Source organism: Gossypium hirsutum, chromosome D03, assembly GCF_007990345.1.
Source record: "Gossypium hirsutum isolate 1008001.06 chromosome D03, Gossypium_hirsutum_v2.1, whole genome shotgun sequence".
NCBI lineage: Eukaryota > Viridiplantae > Streptophyta > Magnoliopsida > Malvales > Malvaceae > Gossypium > Gossypium hirsutum.
The window spans coordinates 34,845,644-34,859,044 of NC_053439.1; the positions used below are offsets into that span (position 1 = coordinate 34,845,644).

The 13,401-nt window shown below is 34.6% G+C and overlaps 1 protein-coding gene across 1 annotated transcript; it reads right to left on the reverse strand.

The window, feature by feature from the left end:
- Positions 1 to 804: 804 nt before the first annotated feature.
- Positions 805 to 9,573, reverse strand: LOC107947006 (embryogenesis-associated protein EMB8). Its single transcript, XM_016881527.2, has 8 exons — positions 9,162 to 9,573; positions 8,927 to 9,055; positions 8,633 to 8,764; positions 7,999 to 8,141; positions 7,812 to 7,909; positions 7,603 to 7,697; positions 2,109 to 2,162; positions 805 to 1,229 (listed from the first exon to the last, which is right to left on the reverse strand). Exons 1-8 carry the CDS (start codon positions 9,531 to 9,533, stop codon positions 1,014 to 1,016), a joined length of 1,239 nt encoding a protein of 412 aa, XP_016737016.2. The 5' UTR covers positions 9,534 to 9,573; the 3' UTR covers positions 805 to 1,013.
- Between the last annotated feature and the right edge of the window lie 3,828 nt (positions 9,574 to 13,401).

The following is a 13,401-nucleotide window of genomic DNA, read 5'->3' on the forward strand; positions in this document are numbered from 1 at the left end:
AAACCACTAGTTCCTGATCCAATTAGTTTGATCAATTTAATTTCTAGACCAACAATAATTAATAATTAATGAAAAATTTGTAAGAATAAAAAAATTTATTATACTATTTCAACTTGTTCAACTACTGATTTTTGTCCCAATTTTTTTAATATTTTTACCGGTTTTAAGTAGTTTCTAGTTCAATTGGTTCAACCCCTTTATTTGGACCATTTCACCGATCAATTCTCGACCCAATCGGTCAAACAGACCGGTCCAATCATGTTTCAAGAACATTGGTCACATCATCAACTCTTGACAAAATACAAATTCAAGAACCAAAATGGATCTAATTGTCAAATTTAGGTACCAAAGTGAACAAAGAAAACATATAGGTACCAAAGTGGACCTAATTGCCAAGTTCAAAGTCCAAAAATTATATTATAACTAAAACTATTTCTTAAAAAAAGAATATTACAACTTTTGTAATTTTATGTGCAACATTGAAGGTCATGAATATTACAACTTTTGTAATTTTATTAAAACTATTTCTTAAAAAATTATATTATAACTAAAACTATTTCTTAAAAAAAGAATATTACAACTTTTGTAATTTTATGTGCAACATTGAAGGTCATGAAAAGCTCATTTTAATACTTTTAATTTTACCCTCATCCCTGATTGATTCATGATGGCCCCTTTAGGTTTCTTTTTTTTTTTTTTTTTGTGCCAAAGATGGCCCCTTTAGTTTAGGCAAGCTAGTTTTACCTAGAACTTAAATAGAGTCAACTCACCTAGTTGACTCATTCTAAAAGGATGACCTGCGTGTACTGAAATTAACTTCATTGTTTATTGATCTCCAAAAAAATTACATTGTACAAATCAACCTTCATCACCATGTCTATATACAAGTTTCTCTGGATACGACAGTGTAGTATGAAAATAAAGAATCGGGAATACTACATTGAGCTTATTGTTACAATCAAATTGATTATACCACAAATAATATTAATGGGTGATTCGTAATAGTTTTCCTGCTACACTTCTATATGATGCAACTCCCCTGAACTATGCTGCACAGCTTCCGAGTCACCCAAAAATTTGCCAGTTTTGGATGCACCTCGTTCCAAATACTCGAGAAAGTCCATCACCACAGGATCAGTCCAAGGAGCTCCCAATGGAGCCTCAGCACCCGCAACCCACCCTAGATGGCCACCTTTGGGTGTCACTATCAACATGCAATTTGGGTTTTCCTGAGCAAGCATGATCTTTCATTAGAAACAGCACTTTAAAACAAAGAGGATATGAAAATTGATCTTTACAAAATGGACTGTAAGAAATTTGAAAAGAATGACGATACAGAAGCAACAACCAAGATAGAAATCATTCAGAAGGGGCTATACAATTTAACATTTTTCTGTATCCTGACACTCTTTATGGCAGAGCCACCAACATGATAGTTGAAGCCATAAAGTAGTCCCACCACCTACTATGCATAGCCTCTCTTATGCTTTATTCTAGGAGTTTTTGATAAGTCAAATTCGCCAAATCATTAGTTAAGAACAAACACACTGACTTCTAGTAATTATACAATGAAATAGACACGACAAAATTTTAATGGCGGAAACTTGAAATTCTTGTAGTGATGGATGATTCATTGCCAAAATAATATTTCGGATATTTCGGCTAGAAGTTTCAGGAACAAATGAGAGTTCCTTACTTCCCGAAATTAGAACAAAACTGTGATGATACTTCAGAACCTATGCATATAATATCCAACAGTAAAGAATATTAGAGGAGAGAAATGGAACGACTAGATGAAAACCTTGATGAATAGCATGTGTTAAAATGGGGTGCGATGAGTTGATTTGGTATTTTGTTTAAAGGAAAACAATCTTCAGAATAATTAGTCTAGGAAGGCAAGCTTCATAAAAGAAAGTAGATGACAGCTGGTAGAAAAAAGGTTTGGAATGGATTTGGGGAGTCCTTCTGTCAACCACATTTGGTGAGAGCCACACATCATACAAAAAGGGAGGTTTGTATCTGTGTGCTCCAGTTGTATTCAAGGATTTACAATTATCCTTTTTGTTGTTCTTTTAAAAGCTCTATAAATTAGAGAGCTATAAACATACCTCGATATCTTCTCGAGGAATTGCCCTAGATGGTGCAATTGGATCATTTTCAGCCTGCAATAACACATTCAAACATAAGGGGAACATAGTAATGGGAATTTCCTTCTGAAACATACCATCGGAACCCAAACAAAAATGTAACTCTAAACTAAAAGATAAGCTATGCAACAAGGAAACATTGAAGTTAGTCATGCACCTCCATGCTTAAAACAACTGTTACAGACATGATTCAGGTAACATGCACCGAAGACAATTAAGAGAGATGAAGAATCTAAATAATATACATTAGAGCCATGAAATTCAGCTCTAATGATTCAGTTGAGCTGCTTACATCCTCATACGTTCCTCAAACAGCAAGCTCCAGACATGAGAACATGAATGGATGAGTGAAGGCATCTAATCCTCAAAATTATGCAAAAAACTTAAAATTATACATTGTGATAAATCATTGTCAGGAAACCTATTAGGAATAAATTGAAAGAAACCACCCCAATCCCCAATGTTTGTATGTGTTGGAATCCCTATAATTAAGGATAGAAATCTTAGCTTATTACTAGTAGTTCCCTTGTAAATAGAAACTAATCTCAGTTACAGATTCTTAAGAAATTAGGATTTGTTTCCTTTAAAATGATTATTTCTCTCTTTATAATCTGTAAACTAAAGCAGTAGAATAACAACAGAATTTTTTCCTCTGAGTTTTTTCATGGCATCAGGGCTTTAGGATTCATTCGATCTTATTTTTTTCTCTAATTTTCCTTCCTAAAAATTCCTTCGGTTTAGTCCTCCAATGGGTGATATCAATGAAAATTTCTCTGAAACTGAGACATCACAAATAACTCAGAATATCAATCAGGGAATCACTCAAGGTGAAATTAATTCCTCCCTTATAATCACCAATCATCGGCTAAATGGGAACTTCTTGCAATGGTCTCAATCGGTTCTTATGGTGATTCGTGGTCGTGGCAAATTAGGGTACATCAATGGAGAAATTCCACGACCAACCATAGCTGATCCTACTTATGCCACTTGGGAACTCAACAATTCAATTGTAATGGCTTCGCTAATCAATTCGATGGAAGGCCATATAAGCCGCACCTATCTTTTTTTCAAAACTGCAAAAGACATGAGAGATGCAGTCAAAGAAAACTACTCAGATCTTGGAAACATCTCCCAAGTATTTGAGATCAAGCTTAAGTTAAAGGATATCCGACAAGCAACACTCGAGATAACTCACTACTACAACAATCTGAAAATTTCGTGGCAAGAACTGGATATGTATTACGAGGCAGATTGGGGTGAAGGCGTAGAACACAACAGGTTTATGACCCATCTCAACAATGAATGTCTTTATGAGTTTTTAGTAGGACTGAACCGTGAGTTAGACGAGGTCCGTGGCCGAATTCTGGGCAGATCACCTCTTCCAATGATCGGTGAAGCATTTGCAGAAGTTAGAAGAGAGGAAAAGCGTCGTCTTGTCATGATGGGAGATTCAAAGGAACCTAAACCTATGACCCCGATTTCTAACCATCCTACTGAATCCTCTACACTCGTCTCCAAAGGTCCACATCCACAAAAACGTGCTGGAAATGATTCTGGATCAACAAGACCATGGTGTAGTCACAGCAATCGTGTTGGTCATACAAAAGAAAAATGCTTCAAACTCCATAGCTATCCTGAAAAAAAACAGAAGGATAATAAGACTGCCATGTTATCCTCCACTACTGCTGATGATGTTCTTGATATTCGCTTAACCAAAACACAACTTGAGACTCTCCATAAAATACTTGGTACTCCCACTCATGGATCTCTAGCCACTCAAGGTACTGCCCTCAACATTGCTTTTGAATTTGCCCTCAACTTTTTCATCTTTAGTAAGTTTACTAATTGAAAGTAAATTACAGGACAAGTTTGGGACATGTAGGACTTTATCGAGAGAAAAACTCTCTATCATTTGTACTTCTCCTATTCCAGCCACAGGTGAGTAAGAACCGTCAGCTATGCAGATTCGGGATTTGTTATGACAAGGAGTGTAGGTGTGAAACAACGTGGAGTCACCTGTCATGTGATCGGAGGTGCCCGAATCGAGTATCCAAGGAGATTGGTTGTGTGATACAGGAACAGAAATCGGGGAGGATGATTGGCACTGCTAAAGTTGATGATAGACTATATATTTGGAATAAAAACAGTACACAAGGGGGATTGGTTCTATCCACTTCAAAAGAGAACACTATTATGTTATGGCACCGTAGGTTAGGACATCCAAACTTTGTGTATTTGAAAAAACATCTTCCGCTATTATTTTGAAATAAAAATATTAATTCCTTGAAGTGTGAAATTTGCCAATTATCTAAACATACCCGTGTGCCATACCCATTAAAACCACATATTCAGTCCCAACCTTTTTCGCTAATCCATAGTAACTTATAGGGAGCCAGCCGAGTGAAAAATATTACAGGGGCTAAATGGTTTATAACATTCATTGATGATCATACTAGGGTCTGTTGGGTCTATCTACTCAAAGAAAAATTTGAAACACCCAAAGTATTCCAAAATTTTCACTCAATGGTTCGAACCCAATTTAACTCTACCATACATACCCTCCGTACTGACAATGGGAGAGAATACTTCAACTCTGTCTTAAGTCCATACCTTTCTGACCAAGGCATTATACACCAAAACTCGTCCTAACACTCAACAAACGGGATCTCTGAGAGAAAAAATCGTCATCTTCTTGATGTGGCTCGAGCCATAATGTTCACTATGAATGTTCCAAAATACTTGTGGGGAGAAGCTGTCCTCACTGCCTGTTATCTCATAAACCAAATGCCATCAAAGATCCTCAATTTCCAAACACCTCTATATACTCTTTTAAGGGCCTTCCCTCTATTTCATGTTCCTAATCTTCCAGTCAAAATATTCGGTTGTAAAGCTTTTGTCCATAACCATCAAACAAATCAATCCAAACTTGATCCTCGAGCCCACACCTACATCTTCATTGGATATTCCCTTACACAAAAAGGCTATAAGTGTTACTCATCAACATTGCGCCGAATGTTTGTCTCTCGGGATGTTACCTTCTTTGAAAATGAACCATACTTTGTAGCATCTCATCTTCAGGGGGAGATTTTTAATGAAGATGAGACCCTTAATACTCTCCTCATTATACCTCCTGATCCTACTACTACTATTACAAACAAACCTATCCCAGATTTAGTTGTTGTTTCCCCTGTGCAGCAAGAATTTAACACCGTCCTTCCCAATAACAATACCTCCACCGAAGTACAACAACCACCTGATCAAGGAAAACAACAAATACAAGTTTACTCCTGAGGAATCGTCCTCTTGAAACTGATACAGCAGTGCCAATTACATCTCCAACGGAGGACTGTTCTGAAATAGAAGCCCCACCTCCGTCACCATCCATCTATCTTCCAATTGCAGTTCGAAAGGGTACAAGGAGCTGCACTCAACATCCTATTTCTCGGTTTGTATCCTATGGAAATTTATCTAAGTCTTACAAAGCTTTTGTGGCTAATGTTGATTCTGTAAAAACTCCAAAAAATATAGAAGAGGCTCTTGAATCAGCTGAGTGGAGACAAGCCGTGATAGAAGAAATGAAGGCCCTCAAAAACAATTAAACATGGGAAGTCCCGAATCTACCTAAAGGGAAAAAAACCGTAAGGTGCAAATGGATTTTCACTACGAAATTTAAACCTGATGGTCGTATTAACCGATACAAAGCTCGACTTGTGGCTAAGGGATTCACCCAAACTTATGGTCTCGATTACAACGAGACATTTGCACCGGTTGCCAAGCTAAACACCGTTCGGGTCCTGCTATCTCTTGCTGCCAACCTTGATTGGCACTTGACTCAATTGGATGTAAAAAATGTTTTTCTCAACGGGAAATTAAATAAGGAGGTGTACATGGATTTCCCACCCAGGTTTGAAGAAAACAAGGACCAAGTGTGTAAGTTGAAGAAGTCCTTGTATGGGCTGAAACAATCTCCACGAGAGTGGGTTAGCCGATTTGCAAAAGCTATGACTAGCAGAAATTACATTCAAGGACAGACAGACCACACCATGTTCTACAAGCACTCGAAAGAGGGTAAATGTTGCATCTTATCGTTTATGTCGACGATATAATATTAACAGGAAATGACTCGAGGGAAATTTTGAGATTGAAAGAATTTCTTGGTACAGAGTTTGAACTTAAAGACTTAGGGAGTCTTAAATATTTTCTTGGTATGGAGGTAGCAAGGTCGAAAAAAGGTATCTTCATTTCCCAAAGGAACTATGTTCTTGATCTACTGTCGGAAGTTGGTTTGATGGGCAGCAAACCAGGCGAAACTCCTATGGAGTTTAACCTTAAATTGGGAACTAATGAGGATGGAGAAGAAATCGACAGGGGGAGATATCAACGTGTAGTAGGAAGGCTCATCTACCTATCTCACACCCGTCCAGACATAGCCTTCAGTGTGAGCGTTATTAGTCAGTATATGCATGCCCCGAGGGAGAAGCACCTGGAAGCTGCATATAGAATACTAAGATATCTAAAAAGAACTCCTGGTAAAGATCTGTACTTCAAGAAGACTGTCAACCAAAGCGTGGAAGTCTACACTGATGCAGACTGGGCAGATTCTGTTAATGATAGACGCTCTACAAGCGGCTATTGTAGTTCTGTTTGGGGTAATCTCGTGACGTGGAGGAGCAAAAAACAGTCTGTGGTAGCACGCAATAGTGCAGAGGCAGAGTATCGAGCACTATCTCATGGTATATGCGAAGGAGTTTGGATACAAAGACTTATGGGAGAACTAAAAGTGCCTTATACCAGACCTATGAAGATGTACTGTGACAACCAGGCTGCTGTCAGCATAGCATATAATCCTGTGCATCATGATCGGACCAAACATGTGGAAATAGATCGTCATTTTATAAAAGAAAAAATACACTCAGGAGAAGTATGCATCACCTACCTACCTACTAGACAGCAAGTTGCAGACATGTTAACTAAAAGTTTGAACAGAAACATGTTTGAAGAACTTATTGGCAAGCTGGGTTTGATTAACATCTACACTCCAGCTTGAGAGGGAGTGTTGAAATCCTATAATTAAGGATAGAAATCTTACCTTATTACTAGTAGTTCCCTTGTAAATAGAAACTAATCTCAGTTACTGATTCTTAGGAAATTAGGATTTGTTTCCTTTAAAATGATTATTCCTCTCTTTATAATCTGTAAACTAAAGCAGTAGAATAACAACAAATTTTTTTCCTCTGAGTTTTTTCAGTATGGAATCCACTAGCAGACTTCAATTGATTGCTATAAAAGAATAATCTACATTAGCAAAAAAGTGAGATGGACTAACAATAACAAGAAGTAAACAACACTAGGCGAACAATTTGTCAGTGCCAAGACTCAAAAGAGTAATATATTACATATGCTAGTAGCTAAGGAACTCAGGAAACTTGTTTCCAGAATCACACAAATATATCACCTGGATGCAGAGCAATGGTCTTTTAACATGTTTTATCGAGTCACAACTGCTTGAATTAGAGTAATAGTCATCCACCGACTTGAAACCAAATGAAACTGAAAGGTGAGAAAGAAAGATTTATAAGAAAATAAGGTTTTGTTATAGACACTAAAGCCCTTCCACCCACCCCCACACCTCTTTTCAAAATGGCAATTACAGTAAGAGCATACCCCGTGTTAATCCTTCATCAAAGTCCCTGACAGATTTTGCATTGGCAGCTAAAGGGATATTAAATTCACCCCCCATATCTTCAAATAGGAGAGCATGCCTAAGCACAAGAGATTTTAGTGGAACTCTGGAAACTGGGATATGAAGTTGATAAAAATAGTCAAATATGAGTATCATATAGGGAATTACTTCTTGAATATTTTACAGAGGGCTCTAGCAAGAGCTTTGTCATAAACATTGTTAAAGCCCTTGTAGAAATCCTCATCAGCGATGACCAAATTGAAAGGATTGCACAATGACACCGCACCAGAAAGGGGGCAAGCATGAGATTCCTGCAAGTGGAATGCAATCAAGGACAGACGAAATGATAACATTAATGGAGAAATAGGAAGCAGAATAGACCCGAGAATTTATCGAACATAAAAAAGCACAAAAATTCCTCCTACAAATCAGTGAACTTAGAACAGGTCAGCAGCAAAATCATATTAAACATTAGCTATCAAGGAAATTACTAGCACCAACGTCTCTAAATACCACATATTGGGCTAAATTAAAAGTTATCAGTCCCCATAATCTTTACTCCAGTTTAAAAGTTGGAATTTCCCATTGATTCCCCACTCAAAGTTATAATGAAGTGCTCAATCAAGAACTACCAAGTCCTCTTCCCTTCTTGTAGTCAAAGAACAACATGAAGTTTCTCACAAAAAATAAACTAACATTCCTAGCAATGACATCAAAAGTAACCAAATAGAGCAAAAGATTTCATTACAAAGAAACTGAAAAAAGGAAACATATAAAATGGACAGTTATGTTGCTATCTTACTTTACCAAGATATCGAACAAGAATGTTTGCACCCAGAGACCAACCAACAGCGTATAGATTAGCTTCTGGGTATCTAGCACCAACATGTTTCACTACTTCATACGTATCTCCAAGAAACGAAGCTGAATAGAACTGCATATATATCAGTGTCGTTCAAATAAACAAATCAACAGACATTTTCTTAAAACAATTAAAGGAAGGAACCCCAATCTCCCAATTTTTTTTTTGGTGAAAATAAAAAAAGCTTGAAATCAAGCAGCAAAAAAAAGTGAAAAAGGAGTATATCATTGTTACCTGTGGAGTTGTAACTGGACTTTCTCCACAACCTCGGCTATTGAAAACCACAACGCGCCACCCTTTACCGTTTGCTTTAGTTAACATATGTCTTACGTATGAATCCTGGCTTCCTCCAGTCAAACCCGGCTGCCCAAAAAATTAAAATGTCAAAAGTAAAAATTGAAGCCTCTTGGATAAGATGATTTATTGATAGTAGCAATATTTTTTAAAATGTTATTGTATCTGATGTTACGAGTAAAATGAGGACGGGAGAATCAGGAGGAAGTCGGCGGTGGTCGCCGGAGATCCAATCGAGGGCAACGGAGCCACCATCTTTGACTCGGAGGCACTCCCGTCGTAATCTGACTTGGGGAATAGAGCGGAAGAAGGAGGCGAAGATGGTCTCGACGTGACGGTTCCAGGCGATGAGGGGGAAAGGGTTGTAGGGTAGGCGGAGGTTGGTGTGGAGAGATGGGAGGAAGCGATCACGAGCTCCGCCTACGACCTCCAACGATGGGTGGTGATCGGCCACTGTCATTTTGGTGACGTGGCAGCCGGCGAGTGGAGGACGGATGTGGCGGGAATGGAAGATAGAAAATGTGGAGCCCAAAGAGAGTTTGGCCATTGGCTTTTTAAGAGAGTGGATGTTAAGTAAAAGAAGATTCCACTCAAGGTACCAGAAGCGGAATCGGTGCTTATAAATAGTGAAAGGGTTAAATTACATTTTAATCACTAAATTTTAATTTATTACGAAATGGTCACTAATATTATTAATTTATTACATTTTAGTTATTAAATTGTTACCTTCCTTTTAAGGCATGACAAAAGTGTCACATAGCAAAAATATTTCCATTAGGGGCTTTTGGCTGACTAAATCTTACATTATAATACTATATTCCGAAATGAGATAATAGTTTGTAATCTCATATTCTAATACAGTGTTGAGATGTCATAATTTCATTACGGTCCCTTTCTTATTTTATTTAAGATTTCGAATCAAATTTGAAATTTAAGACAAAATGACTCTTTGCTTTTACTAAATATAATCTTTTTTCGCACATAAAAAATAATTATAATTAAAAACTAAAATCTCTTTTTCTTTTCTTACTCTTTTTAATATAACAACTTGATAATTCAAATATAATTGAATTTTAAAAATAGTAATATATCATAAATAAATAGAATTAAAACTAGTACTTATTTTTTTGCAACGTACTGCAAATTTTTTAAATCAATCATTCTTAGCTCAAATTAGGGATGAGTATTTTATTAAATTGAGTCGAATCAAATGAAAAAATTTTAAGTTAGTTGAATTGACAAGTCTTATTTTTGAATTTTTTTCAAATCGAGTCTAATAAAATGGAATTCGAGTTGAATTGAATCTAGCAAAACTGTTTGACTTAAATTAAAAATTAAACCTGTCAAATTAAAATTATATTACAATATAACTAATATCATGTTAAAATGCATAAATTGAAACCATATATAGTTGAAAACTCTTTCAAAGTAAAATAAAAGAAAAAATAAGATGGTTTAGTAAGTCTTTAGTATGATAATTGGTAATTTGGTCCTCAAAATTATTATTGTAGAATTTTTTAAAAAAAATTAAAAACTTTTTATATATTATTTAGAATTATTTTTTTTATTTTTTTATAATTTCTTAAAAATAATAAAATTTTGGAATATTTATAAATATTTTAAATTTTTGAAAATTATTTTGATTTTTGTGTAACTTTTATTGAGAAAGACTAATTTGTTCATTTTCAAATTTGGTAGTGACCAAAAGGATATTTACTATAATTCGAATTATTTAAATTATTTGAATTGTAAAATTTAACTCGATTGAAACTCGAAAAACTAAATCATCTATTCGAGTTTACTTAAAAAAATTGAATAATTGAATAACTAAATTCGATTAACTTGAATTTTAAATGTTTTTTTTTTAAAATTAAGTGGAATCAAATTTTGGGAAATCTTTACTCAAATATTATAATTGCTTAGTTCAAAATTTTCAATCATATCTAACATATTATACAAAACAATTGAACTAATAAATTACACGTTCCATGATTGAAGGCTTTTAGGATAATTTCTGCTATTAGTTGTATTCAACATATTCTAAGGGTCATGAGTATTAGCTTATTATATTTAATTTCAATTTATTTTAGTCTCTAATTTTTGTTTAGTTTTATTAAATAGAGGAGTGTTTATTAATTGGTCCATAAATTTGTTAATAATAAAAGATGTTATGTCAAGCAAAGACACTAACTACTTCTCGTAATTTTAATATGATAAAATTAATGCTTAAAAAATGAATTTATTAAATTATTATAATTTTATAAAAGAATTTGAGACTAAAAATGTTAAATTTGTAGAAGACAAAATTTTATAACAAAGATAATATAATAAAATTTATATTTCATCAACCAAACACTTCAATTTTACATCTTTATTAAATGAAATAAATAAAGTAATTTTACATTCCACCCATAAGCTAGCTAACATTCTCATAATCTTATTACGAAAATGTACATACAAATTTCAAGTTGAAAATTGACTTGAAAATTTGGAGGCAAATTTATTTTTAAGCTTTGAAAGAGTTACAATCTCTCAAAGTTTCTTGAATACAAAAAAATTCTTTGATTCTTCTCTCTGGTAGACTTGTCCATGGGTCGGGCCACTCAACCCGTCTGAAAAGTAGAAGAGTTTAGGTAAAAATATAAGCTTAAAAAATAGGCTTGGGTAAAAAAAAAGGTCAGTTAAAGCTTTTTTGGCTCGAGCCCGACTCAGTCTGGCTCGAATTTGCAAAATTAAAAAAAAATTGTTGCTTCTTTTACTGTGTTGATGCTATTTTCTTGATGTTTTCTCACTATTTTGCTACCATTTATTATTATGTTACTTGTTAAGTTACACCTATCTTAGTATTAAGTATACATATTTTTTAAATTTATTTTCAAGTTGTTGGGAAACATCTATTTTAATATTTTTAGTAATTTTGATGTATTATATTTTAAAAAATTATATAAAAAATTAATAATAGGGTTGGGCCGAGTTTTAGCATTTTTATTTGGGCTAGACTTGAGAAAAATTTTAGGCCCAATTTTCGGGCTAGGTCAGGCTCGAACCTAGCAAACTAGCCTAAGATTTTGGTTGGCCGTGGCCCGACCCATGGACACCTTTATTCTCTAGTCATTAACACTTGATCTTCAAACAAATTTGAATCCCCTTTCTTCAATTGAACTGGATTGAAAGACGACTTTCTTAAAAAACGGTTTTTGGCTTTCTCTCCTCAATTGAGCTGGATCAGAAGACAGCTTTTCTTCAAAACTGATGTACCATTCTTCATAATTTTTCTCAAGTTATTCAGTTTCTTCAAAGAATTTTGCAGAATTTCTAGACTTAAACTTATGAATATGTAGAATAACTTGGTGGTAACAACCCCTTTTTCACTTGAATAAAAGAGAATTCTTGTAAAATTTAACTCCTTCATTTGAGTGTTGTTTTATAGGAACTAAACTCTTTTATTTAGAATTTATCTATTATTAGTTTAATCAATTTAGAGATAAAATAATCATAAATATTATCACTTTAGGGATAATATAATTTTTATTATTTATCTCTTAATTAATTTAAATTCGTTAGATAAAAAAATAAGTATGCCACATATATGATCTCATCATTTTCACCTATGGTAATTCTAACTTTACCTACGATGATTTCGACTTGACATGTGATGTTCTATATTTGATTCGAAAATTTCTTCATCTACAAATATCTCCATAAGACTTGATCATGTGACGAATTTTGAATTATAGTAAACTAATCTTTAAACTTTGATGTTTGACATAGCTTGAACTTCCATATCATCACAATGATTTCGTGAGCTAAGAAGTGTATGACCTTCCATGAAACAATAAATGGTCATGCTTATTATGCTAAAAATATTATTGCTGGCATTATAGAATTAATATCCACACATGCATTTGAGCTGTAGCTCCGTTAGGACTTCGTATGAATAAAAACTTCTTGAATTTAATTAGGATCTCAATCCCAATTAAAATTGTTTAACAAATAGAAATTTCAATTATTGTAAAACTCTTTTTTTTTCCTTATAAAAGCAAGGCTTGACAATCAAAATTCCCACCGACCTCGCAAATCTGTAAACAAGCTAAAAATTTGCCATGGTTTATGTGTGTATACCAACACGCCAAGCTCACCCGATTGTGTAAAGTAACATGGAACAAATTTGGTGAATTCAAGCCAATGAAGCCTGACACTTGATGCTTCTTTTTTTGCGCAATCTTTTTCTTCTTCTTTTTCCTTTGTTTTTTTTAAGGAGAACGATGAATTTTAAGGATCGTGAGGAATATCTCCATCCGTAGTCAACTATCGAAGGCCATGGTGTACCGCTCGAATGGGAAAGCAAGCTTTGACACTTAATGGAGATTCTTGCACAATTAATGATGACAATATCAAGTCGTGCCTTCCTTGAG